The sequence below is a fragment of the Saxophila tyrrhenica genome (genome assembly GCF_035928015.1).
Source record: "Saxophila tyrrhenica strain CCFEE 5935 chromosome Unknown scaffold_4, whole genome shotgun sequence".
NCBI classification, from domain to species: Eukaryota; Fungi; Ascomycota; class Dothideomycetes; order Mycosphaerellales; family Extremaceae; genus Saxophila; species Saxophila tyrrhenica.
The window spans coordinates 617,635-639,021 of NW_027041736.1; the positions used below are offsets into that span (position 1 = coordinate 617,635).

The 21,387-nt window shown below is 54.4% G+C and overlaps 11 protein-coding genes across 11 annotated transcripts; 4 read left to right on the top strand and 7 right to left on the bottom strand.

Annotated features, from left to right (window-relative positions):
• Nucleotides 1–290: 290 nt before the first annotated feature.
• Nucleotides 291–2,513, bottom strand: LTR77_002889 (uncharacterized protein; the record flags this gene model as incomplete). Its single annotated transcript, XM_064800148.1, has 7 exons — nucleotides 291–960; nucleotides 1,025–1,149; nucleotides 1,207–1,436; nucleotides 1,512–1,695; nucleotides 1,874–1,931; nucleotides 1,993–2,216; nucleotides 2,289–2,513. The coding sequence occupies 7 exons, from the start codon at nucleotides 2,511–2,513 to the stop codon at nucleotides 291–293; spliced, it is 1,716 nt and encodes a 571-aa protein (XP_064661487.1).
• A 667-nt stretch (nucleotides 2,514–3,180) lies between these two features.
• On the bottom strand, nucleotides 3,181–4,430 carry LTR77_002890 (uncharacterized protein; the record flags this gene model as incomplete). Its single annotated transcript, XM_064800149.1, has 2 exons — nucleotides 3,181–3,273; nucleotides 3,435–4,430. The coding sequence occupies 2 exons, from the start codon at nucleotides 4,428–4,430 to the stop codon at nucleotides 3,181–3,183; spliced, it is 1,089 nt and encodes a 362-aa protein (XP_064661488.1).
• A 295-nt stretch (nucleotides 4,431–4,725) lies between these two features.
• Nucleotides 4,726–5,819, bottom strand: LTR77_002891 (uncharacterized protein; the record flags this gene model as incomplete). Its single annotated transcript, XM_064800150.1, has 4 exons — nucleotides 4,726–4,885; nucleotides 4,950–5,320; nucleotides 5,394–5,448; nucleotides 5,494–5,819. The coding sequence occupies 4 exons, from the start codon at nucleotides 5,817–5,819 to the stop codon at nucleotides 4,726–4,728; spliced, it is 912 nt and encodes a 303-aa protein (XP_064661489.1).
• Nucleotides 5,820–6,227: 408 nt separating this feature from the next.
• On the bottom strand, nucleotides 6,228–7,400 carry LTR77_002892 (uncharacterized protein; the record flags this gene model as incomplete). Its single annotated transcript, XM_064800151.1, has 1 exon — nucleotides 6,228–7,400. One exon carries the CDS (start codon nucleotides 7,398–7,400, stop codon nucleotides 6,228–6,230), a length of 1,173 nt encoding a protein of 390 aa, XP_064661490.1.
• Nucleotides 7,401–8,426: 1,026 nt separating this feature from the next.
• On the bottom strand, nucleotides 8,427–9,806 carry LTR77_002893 (uncharacterized protein; the record flags this gene model as incomplete). Its single annotated transcript, XM_064800152.1, has 1 exon — nucleotides 8,427–9,806. The coding sequence occupies one exon, from the start codon at nucleotides 9,804–9,806 to the stop codon at nucleotides 8,427–8,429; it is 1,380 nt and encodes a 459-aa protein (XP_064661491.1).
• An 830-nt stretch (nucleotides 9,807–10,636) lies between these two features.
• cox5 (Cytochrome c oxidase subunit 5B, mitochondrial) lies at nucleotides 10,637–11,441 on the top strand (the record flags this gene model as incomplete). The annotated part of the gene is made up of 3 exons (XM_064800153.1): nucleotides 10,637–10,913; nucleotides 11,085–11,278; nucleotides 11,343–11,441. The coding sequence occupies 3 exons, from the start codon at nucleotides 10,637–10,639 to the stop codon at nucleotides 11,439–11,441; spliced, it is 570 nt and encodes a 189-aa protein (XP_064661492.1).
• Nucleotides 11,442–11,623: 182 nt separating this feature from the next.
• On the bottom strand, nucleotides 11,624–12,700 carry LTR77_002895 (uncharacterized protein; the record flags this gene model as incomplete). Its single annotated transcript, XM_064800154.1, has 2 exons — nucleotides 11,624–11,806; nucleotides 11,876–12,700. The coding sequence occupies 2 exons, from the start codon at nucleotides 12,698–12,700 to the stop codon at nucleotides 11,624–11,626; spliced, it is 1,008 nt and encodes a 335-aa protein (XP_064661493.1).
• Nucleotides 12,701–13,141: 441 nt separating this feature from the next.
• On the top strand, nucleotides 13,142–14,764 carry LTR77_002896 (uncharacterized protein; the record flags this gene model as incomplete). The annotated part of the gene is made up of 1 exon (XM_064800155.1): nucleotides 13,142–14,764. The coding sequence occupies one exon, from the start codon at nucleotides 13,142–13,144 to the stop codon at nucleotides 14,762–14,764; it is 1,623 nt and encodes a 540-aa protein (XP_064661494.1).
• A 421-nt stretch (nucleotides 14,765–15,185) lies between these two features.
• On the top strand, nucleotides 15,186–16,533 carry LTR77_002897 (uncharacterized protein; the record flags this gene model as incomplete). The annotated part of the gene is made up of 4 exons (XM_064800156.1): nucleotides 15,186–15,383; nucleotides 15,438–15,500; nucleotides 15,551–16,062; nucleotides 16,248–16,533. The coding sequence occupies 4 exons, from the start codon at nucleotides 15,186–15,188 to the stop codon at nucleotides 16,531–16,533; spliced, it is 1,059 nt and encodes a 352-aa protein (XP_064661495.1).
• Nucleotides 16,534–17,196: 663 nt separating this feature from the next.
• LTR77_002898 (uncharacterized protein) lies at nucleotides 17,197–19,158 on the top strand (the record flags this gene model as incomplete). Its single annotated transcript, XM_064800157.1, has 4 exons — nucleotides 17,197–17,595; nucleotides 17,669–17,964; nucleotides 18,022–18,599; nucleotides 18,662–19,158. The coding sequence occupies 4 exons, from the start codon at nucleotides 17,197–17,199 to the stop codon at nucleotides 19,156–19,158; spliced, it is 1,770 nt and encodes a 589-aa protein (XP_064661496.1).
• Nucleotides 19,159–19,380: 222 nt separating this feature from the next.
• Nucleotides 19,381–20,641, bottom strand: GPD1_2 (glycerol-3-phosphate dehydrogenase; the record flags this gene model as incomplete). The annotated part of the gene is made up of 5 exons (XM_064800158.1): nucleotides 19,381–19,595; nucleotides 19,649–20,333; nucleotides 20,408–20,471; nucleotides 20,522–20,571; nucleotides 20,630–20,641. 5 exons carry the CDS (start codon nucleotides 20,639–20,641, stop codon nucleotides 19,381–19,383), a joined length of 1,026 nt encoding a protein of 341 aa, XP_064661497.1.
• Between the last annotated feature and the right edge of the window lie 746 nt (nucleotides 20,642–21,387).

Sequence of the window (21,387 nt, forward strand, 5' to 3'; positions counted from 1 at the left end):
AACCCCGATATCGGCATTTGCTTTTCATGGCCAGATTTGCCGCCTTCCGCCTTGGCTGGCACAGCTGGACGCCTTCTGTTCAAGTCAGCCAGACTACATGCGCTATATAGGTTGCGGCCTCGACGTCAACCATGAGACCAGATGGCCGAAGCTTAACTATGCCGCGCCGCTGGGTGTTTGCGCTTCCTGTGAAGCCGCGGCTGCATCAGTTCAGAAATGAGAATCGGCATGATGCTAGGAAGTTGGTCGAAGGCGTGAGGATAGTCCGACAGCAACGCAGTGTTATTTGCTCAGACGGTAGCACTACAGTCGCTGGCCGCAGATGTATTTCTGCTAGAACGTGGTATGTTGTGTTCGTCGGGATCTTGATGCTGCACGCCCTTCTCATTTCTGCTTCCTGGCGAAGCACTATCATTGCTGCCAACACCGAGTGCTGGCCCGGCAGCATCTTTCTCTGTCTCGCCTGTTGGCGGCGTCGCAGCCTCTTTCTCCTCTTTCCTCACAAGACCATGATCTTTGACGAATGCTGTAAGGCAGAAACAGACTCCCGTGACCGGCACACACCATATAAAGACTGCTCTGCTCGCGGCAGTATACGCTGCTCTGATGACAGCTCCATCCGCGTCAGAGTAGCCCAACAAGCTAGGTGGAGCAAAGGTGCTGCTGGCAACGTGCTCCAAACGGGATGGCAATGAGCCCTTCAGAACGTTCGCCAGGATGGCGGAGGATACAGCCAAGCCTACCGCCGCTCCTGCGCTTCGAAGAAAATTGCGATTCGATGTGATGACAGCTCGTTGAGCTTTCGGGCAGTGGGCCTGGAGTGCAACTAATGTCGGCTGGAAGACGCAGCCGGTGCCGAAGCCGGTAATGACGAGGAAGAATGAGACGAGGGCAATATGAATGGTGTCATCGGCCAGTACGAGCAGTCCTCCGGCTGCAGTCCATGTCCCAAAACCGACCCTGCAGATAGAAAGACGAACAATTAGCGTCTTAGAGAACGTTGGACGGAGGGCGCCCGGCTCACCAAATGATCTCCGCATAACGATTGTACCGCGACATGTAGAAGCCTGCAGCCGTCGAGAACGATGACTGAGATACCACCAGCGGTAACTGAAGGCCTGCAGAAACTAGAGGGCTATAGCCACGGACCTGAGAAGGGGACGAAAGCATTAGCACATGTCTCGGGATCTGAATATCAATGCTTACATTCTGAAAGTACAACGGAAGGAAGTACAGCAAGGTATAGTAGGCGGCCCCAAGCAGAAAACTTTGAGCTAACATCGCCGCTACAGATGCTGTGCGGAACATTGACAAGGGCATCATCGGCAGCTCAGCCCACCTCCACTCGATCAACAGAAACGCGATGAAGCAGGCGCCGCCGACGACAAACATGGCAATGACCATTACTGAGCTCCACGGTGTCCCTGCGTGGCCGCCTGGAAGAAGAGAAGTGAAGGTCAGCAGGTATCTCGGCGTACCGGTTGAATATTCCTGGTCCGCCATTGACATACCCTCGGAGGTAGGAATGAGTATCAAGATCACCGCTGCCGTGCCGGTAACGAGACCGAGCACATCGATATTCGCAATCGTTTCTCGAAGATTTAGCTTCGGCATGTTCGAGGGTAGCCATCTCCAGCTGGCGACGACGACCAGCAGAGTCAAGGGTGCTAGAAGGTAGAAAAGGCCGCGCCAGGTCTTGCAGTAGGTCAGTTGAGTTCTTCTGCGGCAGTGTGGTACACTTCGAGGAGTTCTATTTGATTCATACCGAGTGGATGGCAAATGCTGATGCCTGCCGTCCGCAATTAGACTCTGTTAACGAGTGTGTGGGACGATGTGAGAGAAAGATACGTCTTGACTCCAGGCGAGAACTTACGATCAATGGTCCCAAAGCATTCCCCAAGCCTACCATGGCTCCAAGAATTCCTTGATACCTGCGTGGAAGATTTAGATGTCAGTATCTTCGTCTCAGGGTTTCAAGAAGACCGTACGCACTTGCCCCTCTCCTGCAGAGTAACAATATCGCTCACAATCATCATGCTCAAAGTTGTTATCCCACCGTTGGCAATCCCGGCCAGGCCCCGACAAATATAAAGCATCGTCGAGTTGACCGACAGGCCACAGGCTAGGTCGGACAATGCTAGAATAACTAGCGCTGACAGCAGGATGTTCTTCCGGCCGAAAAGATCGGATAACCTGCCATAGAGCACTTGGAAGACCTTGAATATATGAATGGTTCATCAGAACATGCTCTTTTTATTTCCAAAGAAAGCCTGGCTCCATCGACTCACGGTATTGGCAATCAAAGCGGATGTTCCTGCCCACGATATCGAGGATTGAGCATTGAGGTCCCGAGCAATAGTCGGTAGCAGGACACCGATTCCGTTCTGGTCGATGAAGCAGACAAGCAAGGCCAGGTCCATGATAAGTAGGACGAATATGAGTTCTTTCTTCGGTAACAGTTGGGTCTGATCGTGTAGGGCTGCTTCGGCCTCGTCCTGTTTCTTCCTCGCCATCGTTACTTAAGATCGAGTCTTGCTTCGGGTGGAGGAGACAACGACAGAAGCGACAGAAACAAAATAGAAGACTCTCATGCGATGAAGGAAATGCGTGGTATTTTAACTTGTTAAACTTGCCGCTTCCTCTGGCAGTCCATCATGACACCGAGTGAGCAACACGCCATCGTGAGTGTGCCGCATTGCCGCTCAGCGTCGATGCATGCCGACACTTCAGCCGGTATCGGTCTGTATATCTCAACGTCGGCCCCGCGCATCAGCGCACGAGGTGCAGATGCGGTCAAGTCGAGCTTGGTGTGCAACATATGGAAAGAAGCTGGAAAGTCTTCGTGGCGGAAAAATCACTGAAAGCGTGCTCGGCACCTGCCTGATTGAGCCTGGGAGATTGCGAATGCGTCTTTTCCCTGTCAGGTCTCACCAGCTGAATCTTCTGAGAGCAACTTGTCGATGTTTGAGGCGAGACTTCACATTGAGGTCAAACAGAGTACAAGTGTGTCTGTTTCCAAGCCTGGTGCACTGCACGACGCGGTTCAGCCAGTCAACAGAACGGTTCCGGTTCCTGACGAGTTGACGTTCAGGAAGGCCTCATGATTGTAATATTAGTCTATTACATGGCAGCTTTTCATCGAAAAGGCGGCCGTTGTTCCCAATACCACTTTCGCTTCACCTACGAGAGTGCATACCGGCCAACCTTGTTTTCGATGATGCTGGCAAACCATACGGCATCACCAGGGCCATAATGAACGGCGACATCGACGTACTAGGAATGGCAAATTATAGTTAGCACGAGCTTCAAGGTGGAAGCTGAAGACGACGGAGGGCATGGCAGCTCTCGGTGAGACGGACTTGTGCAATTCGGTACCGCCGCGAGCCTCAATCGTCGAAGAGTCGAAGACGAGGTGGAACAAAGGGTATACGTACCGGTGGAATGTCGCCCAGAATACCAGAGAGACCTCCTCTGGCGAAGGTATCGGGGAACGGCACGTACTTGTACTTGAACGTATTTGTGTCGAGCCGTGCGAGGACATTGGCAGTAAAGTAGGAGAGCCAGACACCGCCTTTGCTGTCCAGTGTGTCCTCGGCTCCCAATCCGCCTTGTGTACTGGAGGGATACAGATCGATCTTGTGGGTCTCGATGTTGATGCGACCAATCCCGTTGCCGGTGAAGAGAGAGAAGTAGACGTAGCCATTGCGTTCGGCACGGACAACCGCAGGGCCTTGGAGAGGCAAAGGCAGAGGAAACTCTTTCATGGCCTTGGTCTCGGGATCGAACTCGAGGATTCTGTTGCCAATGAGTTCTGCAACGTACAACTTGCCATTTGAGGCGACTTTGAGGCCAAGCGGGAATGATGCTGGAGTTGGGACCTCGTACGTCGTGAAGCTCTCGTCGGAGAAGTCGTAGTACTGGAATGTGTTGCCGCTCGTCTGGGTGACGTACATCCCTCCTGGAGCTTCAGTGATGTCGTTGAAGGGTTGGAGATCGCCGGCTGGATTGACAGGACCCTGGAGGACCTTGATCTGCTTCGTGGTTGGGTTGATGCGAACGAGCTGATTACGAAGGCCGTTGTAAGCATAGAGGTTCTCGTCCGATCTAGGTCGTATGGCGCAGGAAAGAGCAGTGCGATCTTGTATCGACTGGCTCACTCCTGGGATGGTCTCATTGCTGAGAGGAGTTGTGAAGGGTATTGCAAGTTCGCGGACCTTGCCAGTCTCGGGGTTGATGCTGAACAGCTTATTGACCAAGATGTCTTCGCTCCAGATTTGACCATCTGGTCCAGTGCACAGATCGCAGGGACCGGCGGCGCGAGTGAGCATGTCGTAGAAGGTGAACTTCCCGGCCCTCTCTTCGATCGTGGGCTGAGCGAGAACATTGGTCAGGAGAGCTGCAACGAGAGCAGTGCATGGTGTGAGTCTCATCATTGCAGAGTGCAGGTCGCAGTGTGATTGCAGTGCGTGCTACAGTAGAAAAGCGTGGGCGGGAAGCAGGCTCGACATAACGATAGTACGACCTACACCAAGGCTCAAGGTACTTGTACCGGCCAGCCGGAGGTGCAAGATGGTGATGTGCGTAGTCGAAGTTAACTCCTCAAGGTCTATAGTAAGCTTCCACAAGGCGGATCGACGATTCCTGATGCGCACGCTTCGACTTAGTTCCAACTCGCACGCTCTTGAGTAGTTTCCGTCTTGACTGTACTCACGGACTTCCTTTCAATCACTTTCCATACTTTCCAACGAACTCAATGAGCGCGCCATCGACCTCTTTCGGATGACTGAAGCTCAAAAAGTGCTGTCCATCCTTCACAATCTCCAGCTGGGCATCAGATGAGTTCTCGAACAGCTTGATTTCCTCCTGGGCGTTCTCAACGCTGTATCTGTTACACATGAGCAGCAAAGGTCAGCAAGCATCGCATAAGAACCCAAGGAAAGGATTCATACACTGCATCGCTTGTCCCGTGGAGCCACAAGACTGGGCACTTAACATCAAACAGCCTCCCATGCAGACCGTCCCGCTCTCTCAGGTTGATCGCAGCCATGCGAGCGCGACGACGACCATCATCACCTTGGTAATTCGACTGGATGGTCTCAATCCAGAAGTCTCGGGTCTCCTTTGGACAGTCTTTCCCGAAGCCAATGTCGATCAGAAAGTTGCAATATTCCTCTTTCGGCTGGAAAGAGGATGTCTTGTCGTTGGTCGTCCAGGCTTTGATGTTCGGCGTCAAGAGTTCTGGGCCATTCCAGCAGCCGAGCTTGCGAGTTCGTTCGGACTCGTAGTCCATCGACGTGCCAAGAGGAATGATACCAGAGATCTAAAGCAGTCGAGAAAGTGTCAGCGCTGGGTGGCCTAAGCAAGGCCATGGACAAGGCGTCAGATGGTCATACCTTGTCCGGCGCCAGGAGGGCCATCCTGACCGTAATCCACCCGCCTTGACTGGCACTGCGTCAGAATCTTCGTCCAACGTTTGAGGTTCGCTGGACTTACCTCGTTCCCAAAACAAAAACTTTCTTGCCATCCCCACTCATCCCAAGCTTCTCCAACAACTGAAGATTCATGATGGCGGTATCCCAATAAGTGAATTCTTCGGACTTCGTCCTTGTTTGTCCATGGCCCAGCAGCTCGATTGCGATCAAGTTCATTGCTCGATTCAGCTCGGCGTTGGCATACTGGCTTTGGTACAATTCGCTCGAAGTGGTGAAGGAGTTGACTAGCACAAGCGTTGGTTTGGAAGAGTCGTACTCATGAGGCATTTGGTACGCCGCGTCGATTCCGCCCAGATGAGGCACACTGACCGTCTTGGTGTTCGGCATTGTTGCTGTTGATGGTCAGCTGCTGCGAGATTTGGGCTTTGGAATTCGAAAGTATGACAGTCGATGGAGCTTCTGTCTATTTGTTTTGCTTTGGAAGAGCAGAAGAGAGCCACATGGTGTAGCGTGAAGTTTACTGACTATATAAGTTTGCACGTGAGTCTGGCGAAACTACCCCTCACACGTGAAGGTATGATGCCAAAATGTGGGAAGCTCTCAGAATATCAGCCAACCTTACAAGATTCGTTCTCCTCTTGACCGATCAAAGCAATCAATCCAGAATGCATCCGCGTCGCCGACCTGGATGTATGCGAAAGTTGCAGCCTGGGGTGGAAGTCGGCTGTACAGGACGTACGCCTTAGTCAATGTCTCAGACTCAGTCGTGGTCCAACGTCCGGCGTTTGCAGCGGCTTAAGGATGAACAGTTCTGTAGCAATCGATCTTCGATCCTTTCGTCCCCTTCTGCTGCTTCTGGGGCCGTTCGACTTCATCCCAGCATCGAGGGTGTTTCGGCGGAGACTTGGGATCGTGAGACGGCTTGTCGTTTGGCACAGCAGGCTCTGGGGGCGCGTAGTCGTCTTCATCGTCGCTGTGCGGTTGCGCAGGGGTCCGTTTGGTCGATGCACCCATAGCCGTAGCTGAGTTCGCTGGAAAGTAGCCTTGTGTCGTCGTTCTCGTTGTAGGCGTGTCCGGTGGGGTGATTTCTGAGCCTAGGACCTCTTGTGCAGGGTCCACACCGGGCACGAATGGCGTTACGCGATCTTCACAACGGATGTCATCGTCCAAAGGCAGCGTCGGCGTCGGAGGAAGCCAGGCTCGATCGTTCAGTCGCACGCCGGCAGGTTGTTTGACAGTGTAGAGCTTTGGATCGGGATCTAAAGGAGCTGGCATCTCCACGGCCATGGCGGATGACCGTGGCTTGCATCCCAACTTCCTGATGCTATACACAATCATAGTGGAGCGCGCTTTCTGCATTCTCTGAATCTCTTTCTTGGCTTCCTCGTGCTCCCTTATCTTCTCCTCAAGTCTCACTCGAACCTCTTCCGACTCGGCCCTCTTCACCGCAGCCTGTTCCTTGAGCTTCTTGACCTCCTGTACAGCCTGCACAAGCTTGAATTGAAGTTCCAGTTTTGGTTGGTCCGCTCCCACAATCATTTTCTCATACAACTGCGAAAACTCGTGGGTACGGCGACTGTTCGAAACCAGTGCTCTGATAGACTGAATCAGAAACGGGGCCGCTTGCTCCTCGACCTGTCGTATCAGATCCGAGAAACTCGTCCCGAGCTGCTCGAGTTGGACGCTGCTCGATCTCCTCTGGTCGCTGCCCGCGTCACGATCCACAGCTGAACTTCGCGTGTTGGTACTCTCGCTCTCTGGTTTGTGGCCAGTGGATGTGTCTCGTGCCTTGTTGCTCTCGACTTCCGCTTCGTGGCGAGGAGTTGTGTCTTGCGCACTGGTGTGCTCACTCTCCGTTCCATGGCCGGTAGCCGCGTGCCGTGCGTCGGCTTGTTCACCACTGGCTGTTGGCACGGGGGAGTCTAGATTGTGCCTTCGTGATCGGCGTCGTGTTAATCTGGGATCCATGATCAATCGAGAAAACACGAGAAAAGCGGATCGCAAGACAAGAAAGAGATGAAGAAAAGGATGGCAAAGTTCCCTAACAAGCCTCCTTCCATCCTTGGGTCATCAGGCCGTCGAGAGAATGCATGGAAAGCGCCGGGTCAGGCTGCGGGTAGCAGCATGCACGGGAGGCGATGTGACAAGGGCAGTGGCACCGGAGAGTAGATCAGTGTTGGCGACAGGGCATGCAGAAGGTGCTGTATCCAGAAGCAAGGTTGCATTGGCACTAGTGACTGGTTCGAATGATGAGTATGCTCGGGTTAACGACGCGGAGTATTCTTGAACTCCAGACATTCGTGTTAGCAGCACAGGTCCAGTCTTGCCAGGCCCGGCGAGCCAACTCGGAGATGCTATCAGCCAAATCCCAGCAACCGACGAAGACGTATCCCACTGTTCAGCAGGACCGAGTGCTTGGGTGGTGATATGTCACATTCGTTGCTCGAGTGTCACAGAGCGAGCGATGTCATTTGCGTCGCCGATCAGCAGAGCAATGACGGGTTGTGCGCAGTCAATGCATCGCTCATGAGACGTGCCGTAGCGACGGTAAGGTGTTGGAAGGGTTTTGGATAAAGTTCTCCTGGTTGAGGAGGTTCTCCTGCGAGGCTGGTTGAGGTTAACCACCTCACGCTAGAGCCAAATCCAGCTAGGCTTATCCCCAGCCACGTGACATGCCAAGACAGAAACAGAGACCATCTCAGCGAATTGATTTGCGGCCAATGACTATTTGACTGACAAGTTCGCGTGTGAAACAAACGTTCGTAGTGATCCTCAACTGTCCTTCACCTCATGCTCGACCCTCAGGGTCTCCGCCTTCCAGTCGAAGCAGAAGCCATTGCACAAACTGTCTTCCGACCATCTGTGTTGTCACCTTCTTGACGAGTGCAAGGATCTGCGCTCACATACACCCTGTCGCCTTCTAGCGACTTGGTCGCTTGCCATCCAGAATGACCACCGTGTTCCCTGAATCACCTCTTTCAAGCACGGAAGTCTTCAACTCGGATAAGAAGGCCTGTAAGAGTTCCACGGACGCTGCTTCTTGCGGGAATGCGCATCCATCTCGTCCCATTTGCGCGGTCGCTTTGGCGGCGGCGCGTTGCCCGGCTGCCGTGGATACCCAGTTGCCACACTGTCCATGCCCGGCGGAGCAACAGATTTCTGGAAGTTGTCTTTGTCGGCACCAGTGGAAGCTTGTTCGGCGGAAGAGTTGATAGAGCTAGCTGAGCTCCCAGAGATGCTGAAGCGTATGTATGACATGGCTGTTGTGCGCGCGAGAGCCATTTCATCATCGTGGCCCTCGGGTCTCTCCAACATGGCATGACCGGACAGGAGTTGATCATGTTGCTGTGAAATAACATGGTCTTCAGCAACATCGTTCGAAGATGTGGCGGCCGTGTCAGCGGTGGCTGCAGCACAAGCTGTTGTTGCTGAATACTTGGATACCTCACCATGACCGTAAGTCTGAAGCGGCGTGCCTTCAGCCAGTCTTAAAGCATCGGAAAGATCCTGTTGGGTGCGAGCGTTCAGCTGTTGTGCAGATAGAAGATGAGCGACGACGTCGCATCGACCATGCTGAAAGCGCCGTAATTCATGTCGAAGGCGGGCTTGAGCTTCCGTAGACTGCGACAGCTCGAAGGCGGCGAGATACTCGTTGTGCTGGCAGCTGCTGACTTGGTCTTCCAGCTCAGAAAATCGTGACTGCAGATGCTTGAGAGCTTGCTCGGTCTGGTTTGTAGTACGCAGCACGATGTCAGACCGCTCACGCATGGTTTCGGTGTTGAGACGTTGCTTCCCGGCGTCTGCTTTGGCAACGCTGAGTCGACGCAGAAGTGACGTATTGTACTCGATCATCTGCGTCCGCTCATCTGCTACACGGGCACACTTCTCAGTCTTCTGCTGAACCTTGTCATCCATCTCTCTCCGCAAACCGACCACTTCCTTCTCTAACTCCCCCACTCTCCCGATGGCGACCCTGTGGTCCCCAGCAATTCTCGAGGATTCCGTATGAGCCTGATGGAGCTGTGTCGTAGTTTGCGTGAGCTCTTCCAACGTTTGCATGAGCCTGACACGTAGGTCATGGCATTGTTGTGAATCTTCTGCGGCGACTCTCCCCGCTTCTGCCAACAGGCAGTCGTACGCTTCATTCCTGGTTCGATCTTCCTTCAGTGCGGAACGAGCACGCTCCAATTCCGCAACCAGCTGCCGTCTATCCTTGAAGGGCGGCACTGATAGCTTCTCGCCTCCATCACGGGCTTTGGGCGTCTTTTCCTTCTTTTTGGGGGCTTGTTGAGATGGGGAGCGAGCACTTCCGGACAGGCTGGTTGTACGAGTGGGGCTGGTACCGGCGTTCGAGGCCATGACGAAGGGCTTCATGACGGCGGTTTGCGTTCACATGTGATGTATTAGTTCCATGCTCGAGAGGTAAAATGATACGAAGTCGCTATGATCGGGACAGGGGCTGAAGCAAACGGAACGTGTTCGGAAGTCCGCTAAGGCTGACACAGCTGTATCAGAAGCTGCGATGGTGTGATGTCTGCGATGAGATGCGGTGAGCGCGGGCCGCGACAGAAGAAGCTCATGGCGATACTGTGACGAGGGTCAATGCAGCTACCTCTCTGATCAGACGGATTGAAAAACGATGGCCAAAATCAAAAGTCGAGCTCCCAGAAATAGCACATGCAATGTTTGGCTTGCACGTATCTTGCATTGCCAGGAACACGACCTACCAGTGGTTGTCTTGCCGAACCGATTTCGAGAGTTTGGAAGGGCCCGTACCCACGCTGACCGCAGAACGAACGGCCCAAGTGACACAAGCATGTAGGCTCCCGCTCGACCAAGGACCGACTGCACGGCTTGCAGACTTTTGGCCGTTTGCCAGTGCTCGAGCGCCGGAGGTAGAAGCCATGTGGACTTGTTCGAGCTGCACATCCAATGGTCAGATACGTTTTGGGATGTTCTGCAGCACGGATGTTTAATGTTGCATGTCTGAGGTGAAGTGACGTTGATTTAGGGCGGCGCTATGACCATCTTGGCATTGAGCTCCTCGACGACGGAAGACTTCTGCAGTGCTTGCTCCTGACCACTCCATTGCGACACCACCACTCCCAACGCTGCACACCGTGACCGGCCTCAGGACCTGGAAGAGACTTTCTTCCCTGAGTTACACCACTTTCCGTCCGCGTCACTCCCTGACCGCCGACACAATGCTTCGAACATCTCCCCTCCTCCGTCAAGTCGGCTCCGCCAGCACCCGCAAGACATACGCTGCCGCCCTCACACCACTCTCGCAGCGATGCCAGTCAGTTCAGCAGAGCGGCCAGCAGACACGCCAGGCACACGCGATCAGCAACCCGACTTTGGCCAACATTGAGAAGAGATGGGAAGCTATGCCCCCTCAGGAGCAGGCCGACCTGTGGATGGCTCTGAGAGATCGCATGAAGGTGGACTGGAACGAGTTGACGTTGCAGGAGAAGAGGGCTGGTAGGTTCCGAATTCCTTTGGGGGCGGCAATGTAGCTTTGAGGCGGCACGAGGAGAAAGTGGCCGGAGAAACGCCGTGATGGCACGCGACACTATCGCGCCCTTCAAGATGTCACACACTGCATAAAGATGCTTCTATCTGACGATTAATGCTAACGGCACTCTTTCACAGCATACTGGATCGCTTTCGGCCCTCATGGCCCTCGTGCCGAAGCACCACCGGGTGAAAGCAGCAAGATCTTCTGGTACACCATGATCGGCGTGGCCGCAGGAGCAGTCATATTCTTCACCACACACCACTTCGCGAACCCACGACCGGACACTTTGACAAAGGAGTGGCAGGAGAAGACGAACGAGTACTTCCAGGTGCGTCTCGGACTCGTTTGGCCCAAGACATTGAATAGTATGCTGATATTGCTCGTGCTTGTAGGAGAACAGAATCGAGCCCATCACTGGCGCGGGTACGGAGAACTACCGGGGCAAGGGCATGGTCCAAAGTCCACCCAAAGGACAATACGGCCAGTCCTGAGCAAATCGCAGCCTGTCCGAGCCGTAATCGCCCTGGACATCGCGAAATCACTACATTGTTTCTTAGCCTACGAAGTAGAGGTGCAATCGGATGGGGGAGGACGGTCTTGTATCCTAAGCGCATGCCACTGTACAAATCTACATACCAATGGCACGGTTTCAGCATCACATCTCCCGACGACTTCAACGGCCTCCAGTCTTCGAGCCAGGTTTGTACGGGAACGTTTCCCGATAGTGCTTAGCGATGTCTCTGCGGGTCGTCACCCACACGCCCTCCTTCTCGGCGATATACTTGCAAAAGTTACGCAGCGCCTCGGATCTGCCTGCTTTGCCGGTGATGCGGCTGTGCAGAGGAATGTTCATCATCTGGAGAATAAGCGTCAGCACATCTCGTCTCTTATAAAATCTGTCAAGGTCGCTGCTTCATCGACGCACCTTTCCCTCCTCCCGATACAGGCAATCAAACGAGCTCTTCAGATACTGCTCATAGGTCTGCCCAGCACTCGACATAAATCCAGGCGCCATGTGAAACTTCCCGTCATTGCAGTCATAGTTGTACGGCACAAGCAACAGACCCTCCTTCTGTTCATCCGGCAGGTCCTTCTCATAAGGGAGATCCACCCAGTACGGCACATCATCGTTATAGCACTCACTGCTGTACAACAGCTTCGGCGTCCCCTGCTCCTTATGCATCTCCTTGTATATCTGCGGCAACGCACCGTGCGTGTTCGGCGTTCCTCGTCCGAAGTACACACCAACCGGGAACTCCCCTGTGACCTTCTGCAGCATGTTGCAGCTATCCTTCACGTACTGGAAGTCTTTCTTGATATCGTAGTCCCAAAACTCCAGCCACCTCAGGCCATGGTTAGCTATCTCGTGCCCGACCTTCTTCACGCAATACTCGCCAAACTCCTTGTTTAACTCCATCGCCCTAGCTATGGCATAAATCGTTATCTTCCATCCGAACTCTTCGAATATCCTCATCAACCGCCACACTCCCACCCGACTGCCATACTCAAAGTCTTGCTCAGCGTTCAAGTACCGAGCGCCCTCTTTGTACCCGCCAGAGCTGCCTTTCTCCCAGAGGTAGGGTTCCGAGTGCGGATCGCCTTCCCAGACACTGCGCTCGCCGCCTTCCTCGTAGTTGAGGACGAAAGATACGGCGATGCGGGCGCCGTTGGGCCATTTGCAGTCGTGGGAGGCCGCGCCGAAGCCGGTGAAGTCGCGAGGGAGTTGGTATTGCGGTTCGGGATGAGGCATTGCTGTGGCTGTCTTCGGGGACTGGAGGTAAAAGGGCGTAAAAGAGAAGACGGAAAATGGCCCTCCTACCTTTGTTGACAGGCCGCGTACTGAGAGCAGTTGCTCGGACTAGATACCCTCTATCTCGGGCCTTGATAGCCTGAACAGCTTGCCCGTGAAGCGTGGAGCTGTGGATGCTGTGAGCTTGCCAGAGCAACTCGGTCCTTCCATTCTGGGGTTTGTCCGAGCAGCATTGTGTGGTGAAGGCACAGCGACTTCGCAGCTTTCATGAGCAGTACCAGCTTTAGGCGACAGATGGCCGAGGAGAAGCTCTGGTACCTGCATTGATGGTCCTGATGCCACGAGATACGACTACGAGTCGGTGATATGAGATTGTTGTAAGTCAGCGAAGTATACTTTCATCCCTCTGCTCCATCTACTTCGAGGTATCTCACCATTATCATGTCCGTCTTCTCAGTCGACCCGAAGGAGGGTAGCCCAGTGACTACAGAAGCTCTGAACGAGATCTGTAAAGTCTTCGGCATTAAGTTGAAAGATGAAGAGAAAGAAGACTATCGCAGGCTCCTCGCCGTGTTCGATGAGAGCGCACAGGAACTGATGGCTATGCCGGACTACGTGCCCGAAGTAGACCTGCAACGATTTCCGAGAAACGATGTGCATGAGGTTCCAAAAGATCAAAACACCCACGGAGCCTGGGCGTGGCGATGCAGCATCAAGGACTCGCAGCCCAACAGTGGGCCTTTAGCGGGCAAGACTGTGGTATTGAAGGACATGATAAGCGTTAAGGACGTCCCTATGTTGATGGGAACAGAGTTCGTCAGTGGGTACACGCCGAACATGGACGCCACCGTTGTCACGAGGATACTGGAGGCAGGCGGTCACGTCCTAGGCAAAGCAGTCTGCGAGAATCTCTGCCATTCTGGAACATCTCACTCTGCGCCAACAGGAGTGGTAGATAACCCGCATTGCAAAGGGTACAGTGCTGGAGGCAGCTCAAGTGGTAGTGGCTGCCTAGTAGCTTTGGGAGAGGCACATATGTCAATTGGTGCAGATCAGGGAGGCAGTGTCCGGATACCAGCGACAAACTGCGGCATCGTTGGCTTCAAGACGACTTTTGGGCTAATACCGTATACTGGGTGCGGGAGCAACGAGCCAACCAACGACCATCTTGGCCCTATGACACGGAGTGTGCTTGACAATGCACTGCTTCTGCAAAGCATAGCCGGCAACGACAACATTGATGACAGAAGTTTTCCAGCGCCGGTGCCCGCCAACTTGCCCCAATATTACAACAACCTTAAGAACAGCAAGACCCCACAGGACCTCTCTGGCCTGAAAGTAGGAATTATCAAGGAAGCCCTCGAGACCCCTGTCCTTGACGAGCGAGTAAGGCAGCTCTTCCAACAAGCAGTTACAGACCTCGAAAAGGCCGGCGCAACAGTCTCAGAAGTCAGCATACCGATCCACAAGAAAGGGCCCACAATCTGGACAGCCGTGTCCAAGACCGGTGGCTACCTCACCAAACTCTACGGTGCTCCCGGCCACCGCACCCACAACATGCACCAGCTCAACAGCCTCTTTCTCGAAGCATTGCACTCGCAGTCGAGCTGGGATAAATCTTATTCGGCGAGCAAAAACATATACCTCAACGGCGTGTGGGCGGAGCAAAGACATCCTGCCCTACTGGCCAAAGCAACCAACCTCTCTCGTCAGCTGCGCGACGCTTACGATGCTGCTCTGAAACAGTACGATCTGCTCATCACGCCTACGCTACCGTACGTTGCCACCAGCCATGCTGACCCGGGAGCGGCGCCGCTGGAGCAGATCAAAAAGCAGGTCGGCCTTACGTCGAATACGTGTCAGTTCAACCAGACGGGACATCCAGCTTTGACGCTTCCAATTGGGAGGCTCACGCCGAAGGAAGGGCCGGCGGCTGGGGATTCGAATGTGAAGTTGCCGGTTGGACTGCAGATTGTTGGGAAGTGGTGGGATGAGGAGACTATATATCGTTGTGCGTACGCTTGGGAGCTTGAGCATGACTGGAAAGAGAGGACGGAAGGGTAGAGCAGTGGTAGCTATCATGTGTGAGCTCCTTTGGTGGTATAGATCTCGCTTCCGCCTCATCTCGGGTAGATTCTTGACGGATATGCAGGAAGCCGTCAAGCTATAGAGGACCTCCCTCAGTGCGTCAGTTCACTTCTGCTTGCTTCCAGTTGTGGTAACTCTTCTGTCCATCCTCGGTGTAGTAGACAGGGCAAGGACCCTGGTAAGCAATATCGATCAGTGCCTCGAGAAGATCTGGGAAGACCTCACTTCATGCAAACGCCAGCAACGAAGTCACACCGCACCTCGGACAACAAACGGTATCCAGAGAAACGCACCAAAGCCGCTAAGAGGACGAAGTTTTCATCTTCACATGCTGTCAGCCTCGCTCGACCTTTTTCAAGATCACCCCTGCGGCACAGTCAGCAGCACATCATTGGCCATGGCCGACCTCGCAGATGTGCCGGACATCATGGGTACGGTGAGGCTTCTCGCATGTCAGATTCAGGATGCGAAGGTGAAGTTGGTGGCGGCGAGGGAGGAAAACGTGGCTCTGCACGCAGTGCAGATCAGTCTGCTCGAGAACGAGCGCAGGAACGAGCAGAAGATCAATGAGCTGAAGTTTCGTCTGACGGACGACGTGAGTCGAACATTGCAGAAGGTCTACAGCTCCGTGACAACTGATTTCGAGTAGGTCCAAACACAGCGTAGGGAGAAATGGGCACTGGCCAAGCTGTTCAAGTCAGGCAGGGGTGCTGTAGGTCAATATTCCCTTGTCTGCTGGTAGATGCTGACATTGCCTCTCAGAAGATCGATCGGTTGAAGAAGCAGGCCGCTGGAGGGTTCGTTCACTTCAAGGGCGGCGGGAAATACGACCTCAAAGATGATGAAGAAGAACGAAAAGCTGGCATGGGCAAGAGTCTGCGAAGCATGGCGGCGACCTTCCCAGCTTCACGAACGCAGCCACAAATTCTTCGAGAGCACCACTGGAGGCTCACTCGAGTCGCGGGTTTGGAGAACGATGTCGCCGGAGATGAAGACGAAGAGATAGATTTCGACGCCGCCCCAGAGCTCGAAGCTTCGCCACCGGAACCCACGAAGGCGGAACGACACGACTCTCTGCCGGTGGACGCCGCCATTCCCAGCCAACGCGACAGGTTGAAGCGTAGGCGATCCGATTTTGCAGACCCTCGCCGCGGCTCGCATCACGACCAGACCTTCATGGAGTTCGCCAAGACCAAGAGACCACGGTATGAATACCGACCGGGGAGGCTCCCCCGCAAGCCAGTCTGCGTGACATGCTGGAAGGAATCTGGGCTGTAAGTATCCCTCTGAAGAGCTTCTCGTAGAGAAGGACAGCCCTCCGACGGGGGTGGCGACACATCTTTGGGTGCAATGGGGTCTCGGGGAAGACTACCAGATGTGCCCGGTTGGCAGCTCTCACTGTCAATTGCTTGGTTACAAGGCCCACAAGCTGTCAAGACATACGCTAACGAATGTCCAGGTGCGACCGCCTCTCACAGTGTCTCAGGTGCCAAACCAAGGGTGAACTGTGTGTTCGCAAACCGTGTGCGGATGAATGGTGCCAGTCCGACCGCTGTCCATGCTTGCACCGGGGCCAGTGGGACGAGACGGATGAGTCGTGGATCGTCGAGAAAGGTCGGATGCCCCAGAAGGATAAGGACTTTGTCAGACCCATCAAGGGAGGCTACTGGAGGCCCGGGGATGATGATCAAATCCGTCCAGCTCAAGGCAAGGACGAACGCTCAGAGCTGCGAGTGACGAAGTAAGGCCCGACGAAAATAAGTTCTCCGTGAAACGATCGCCAGTCTGATGCTGTTCCTGCTGTCCCGGAAGATGCTATGCTCACCAGACTGAAGCCTCTTTGGGCACACTGTGATTGTTGTATGGATTACCGGGACAGCCACTCCTTTCGATATGGTCTGATGGCCCTCCTTGCGCACCGAGCGTTGATGTTCGACTGTTCGCAGATTGTGCTTGAAGGTCACAGAGGATCGGACTGTACCACAATCCGAACGGGACGCAAGACAATGAGTTTGACTGGAGTAACAGATGTCGCCGATGTTGCACCGCAGAAGGCTTGTCGGCGCGGTCGAAGCAACGCCGAAGCAATGGAAGGCCTCGGCGCAACCTTCTCTCCACCCACCTTTTCCCGCCTCCTCCTCATTCCGCTATCTACCATCTGTCTCCACTCGTGGTAGCGTCAGGCAGGTCGCCTTGACTCCTGCTTCTTGTAGCATGGTGCCTGGAGCTAACCCTCGATAGCTCTGCACAACAGAGTCAATGCAACCGATGACGCCGGCATGGCCGTTGAACTCACAGCTCCAGAGAAAGTTGTCGGACTCGCGTGGCAGGACCGAACAATGTAAGTACGGCGGCCGCCGCTTTCTGTATCTCTTCAATCGTCAAAGACTCTCTTCTCCTCGAACAAGATGGCGTCCCTACTCAAGACCGCCCTCGCGCTCCCTCTTTTCTCGGCACTCGCCCAAGCTGCCTTCGTACCCGCTCCCACCGACCTCACGGAGACCACGGGCTACTACAACCAGACAGTCCGGTACAAGCAAGTTCCAGAAGGCATCTGTGAGCTTACGCCAGGCGTGAAGTCTTACAGCGGATATGTGGACATTGAAGAGCACCAGCACATCTTCTGGTGGTTCTTCGAAGCCCGCGATGTCGATCCCTCAACTGCTCCGTTAACTGTGTGGATCAATGGCGGGCCTGGGTCAAGCAGTATGATCGGTCTGTTCCAAGAACTCGGCCCTTGCGGTGTGGACTCGAATGGCGAGGTCTTCAGCCGGGAGTACGCCTGGAACAATGTTTCCAACATGCTGGTACGAGCAGAACCTCCTCTACAACCAAGACAACGCGGACATCTGCTGACGGAGCTTTCTTTATGTATCACAGTTCATTGATCAGCCTGCACAGACGGGCTTCTCCTACTCGATCCCGGTTCCTGGCTACATCGGCTTGAGCTCCCAGCTAGTGCTTCTCGAGGAGGACGTATGTCCGCACTACGCTCATGGCTGCCAGACCTACTCCTACCCCAGCCCGTTGTACACAGTCAATTCGACCCAGAATGCGGCACCTGGGATGTGGAAGACATTGCAAGGCTTCATGGGAGCTTTTCCACAGTACTCCAGGAACGGGTTTCACTTTGCTACTGAGTCCTACGGCGGCCACTACGGTCCTGTCTTCAACGAGTAAGTCCAACCTCTCAACTACACAGCTCTCCTGCAAGCCGTACTGACCCCACACAGATACATTGAAACCCAAAACGCCCTCATAGATAGCGGCTGCCTTCCCAACGCCCACCGCATCCAGCTCGAATCGGTCCTCATCGGCAACGGCTGGTTCGACCCCCTCATCCAATACGAAGCCTTCTACAACTACACTGTCAACCCGGGCAACACCTACGGCCTTACGCTCCCCAACGGCCGCGTGCGAAACCAAATGTACAACGGCATGTACGGCCGCGGCAATTGCTACGACCAGACGATCCAGTGCCGTCGATCGGGTCGCAACGATGTCTGCGCGAAAGCGGACAATTTCTGCTATTTGATTGTCGAGTATGTGCTCGATGTCGCGTTGGGGCGGGACGAGTATGATGTGAGGGAGCTGATGCCGGATCCGTTCCCGCCGACTTTCTACGTGGATTATCTGAACACCCCGAAGGTGCAGCAGGCCATTGGGGCGTATGTGAATTTCTCTGAGGGCTCAAGTTTGGGTGGAGGGTTTAGCAACACCGGAGATGACGACCGCCTGCAGGGGGCTGTGAAGGATAGTAAGAAGTTGGTGGACCAGGGCATTTACATGGTGCAGTTTAATGGTGATGCTGGTGAGTCTAGCTTACCCTCTCCTACTACGAGACTAGCGAGGCGTGCTAATGGTGCTTTCCAGACTACGTCTGCAACTGGATCGGCAACGAAGTCGTCGCCGAAAACATCAACGCCCCCGGCTTCACCTCCGCCGGCTACGCCAACATCAGCACCTCCGACGACATCGTGCACGGCGTCTCGAAGCAAAGCGACAACTTCGCGTTCGTCCGCATCTACGAAGCCGGTCACGAAGTGCCCTTCTACCAGCCCGTCGTCGCGCTCGAGATGTTCCAGCGCGTGATCAACGGCTATGACGTTGCAACCGGCAAGACCAAGATCAAACAAGGAGCTGGGTTCATGACCGAGGGGCCGGCGGAGAGCACGTTCCGCGAAGGCAATGGGACGGTGCAGTATGAGGTGGTGCCGACAAATGCGACGTTCAACACCACGACGAACGAGCCGAATTCGGTAGGCAATAGCACAAGGAGCGCGGGCAAACTGCGGAAGAGGCAGAGGAATTGGATACCGAAGCCTGCTGGTTTCAAGCGGGAGTACACGGCCGAGTTCAACGGCCTATGAGCGTGTCGGGCTGGAGGAGAGATGAATGAATGGGCATGAAATGCAAGACATAGCATTTTCAAACTAGACATGAGCTAACGAAGCCACGAAATCGACGCCTTCACCATCCTCATCACAGCATCAACTCGTTTGTCTCAAAGTGCTCGTAACCCCCGCCCAGTCATACTCGTTCTCGTCACACGAAAGGGAGGACAGTCTCGGCTGTGCTGCACGAAACCCTGTTTAGACCTCCTTGGTCTGGTGGCCGTCGACCTTGGCCATGTAGGCGAGCAGGTCGAGCACACGGCGGGAGTAGCCCCACTCGTTGTCGTACCAGCTGACGAGCTTGACGAAGTTGTCGTTGAGCGAGATGCCGGCCTTGGCGTCGAAGATGGAGGAGTTCACGTTGCCGTTCATGTCGGTTGAGACGACTTCGTCCTCGGTGTAGCCGAGGATGCCTGGAACAGAACATCAGTATGAGCTTCGAAGTCACCTGGGGTATTGCACTCACCCTTGTACTCTCCAGCGGCAGCCTCCTTCATGGTCTTCTTGATGTCATCGTACGACGCACCCTTCTCGATACGGCAAGTCAAGTCGACGACAGAGACGTTGCTAGTCGGGACACGCATGGCCATGCCAGTGAGCTTGCCGTTCAGGCTTGGGATGACCTTGCCGACGGCCTTGGCGGCACCCGTGGACGAAGGGATAATGTTCTGTGCCGCCGTGCGTCCACCGCGCCAGTCCTTGCCAGATGGGCCGTCCACTGTCTTCTGGGTGGCAGTGTAGGAGTGGATGGTAGTCATCAGACCCTCGACGAGACCGTACTTGTCGTTGATGATCTTGGCGAGCGGAGCAAGGCAGTTGGTGGTGCAGGAGGCGTTGGAGACGACGGGAATGTCGGACTTGTACTCCTTGTTGTTCACACCCATGACGAACATTGGTGCGTCGGCGGATGGGGCGGAGATGACGACCTTCTTCGCGCCACCCTTCAAGTGTGCGCTGGCCTTGTCGGTGGTGGTGAAGACACCAGTGGACTCGACGATGTACTCGGCGCCGGTCTCGCTCCATGGGATGTTGGCCGGGTCTTTCTCGGTGTAGAATCGCACAGTCTTGCCCTGAACCTTGAGGTCCTTGCCGTCGACCTCGATGTCGCCCTTGAACACGCCATGCTGGGAGTCGTACTTCAACATGTAGGCCTGCGGGTCATGTATCAGTGAAGCTCTCGCCTGCTTTCCCATTGCTCTTGTGGAGTCTGTATAGGCAGACTTACGGCGTAGTGTGGCTCAATGAAGGGGTCGTTGCAAGCAACAATCTCAATGTCTTGGTGCTCGACGCTGTCACATGCTCAGCTTGTGTCCCATGCTCACAGACTTCTCTTACTCACGCATTGCGGAAGACGATGCGGCCAATACGACCGAAGCCGTTGATTCCGACCTGTGATCACCATCAGTACGTTGTCCTCGAGGTCGTTCGTGAAGCTGGTGGTGCCCACCTTGACAGGCATGTTGTAGTGGTGTCTTGTGTGGTGGAAGATTGAGCTGGCGCGATGTCAATGAGGATCAAGTATCTTCGCCAAATCTCGCCGCTTACTCTGTGTCTCTTGTATGTCCAAGATTGAAACGCTGTAAGGTGTGAAGAGTCAGTGTTTACTGCGAGGCTGTCTTGGTGGGGTCGGATTTTCGTTGACTTGGGTTGAAGGCGTTCGCACGAATGACGGTGGGGGCTTGACCTCACACCTTTGAACTTGCTTTACCTTCTATCTTGACCACTCGAAATGTTGTTTTGCAGGCCTATATGAAGTCCGATAGCATTCCTTCTTATACGCTGCGAGAAACACCACCACAACACATGTTCATGGCCGTAACCGGCCCAAAGGGCCCTGAAGCCGAGCCGAGCGAACAGCCCACCTTAGGCCTCGCGGCGCGCTCCGATGCTTCCTGTTTTTCCCGATGCTTCTCTTCTCCAAGACGATATGGATATCGTTATACTCCTCCCGATTCCCCCTCCATACCCTTCACCATCATGGAGAAGTAGCACGCCCACCTGCCGAGCTACAGTCGTCAATATTGAGTAGTATGAGCAGCTGTATCATCAATCGGACCGTCTTCGGCGTGGCTGAGAGCAGCGGATTTGTAAAGCGTGTGTCATTTGCCAGATAAAGCTACATGCTATGGTCACAATCACACCCAGCAAAGAGTCCATAAGAGGATACTCGTAAAGCGCACTATCCGCGTGATGTGCCCCAGTTGC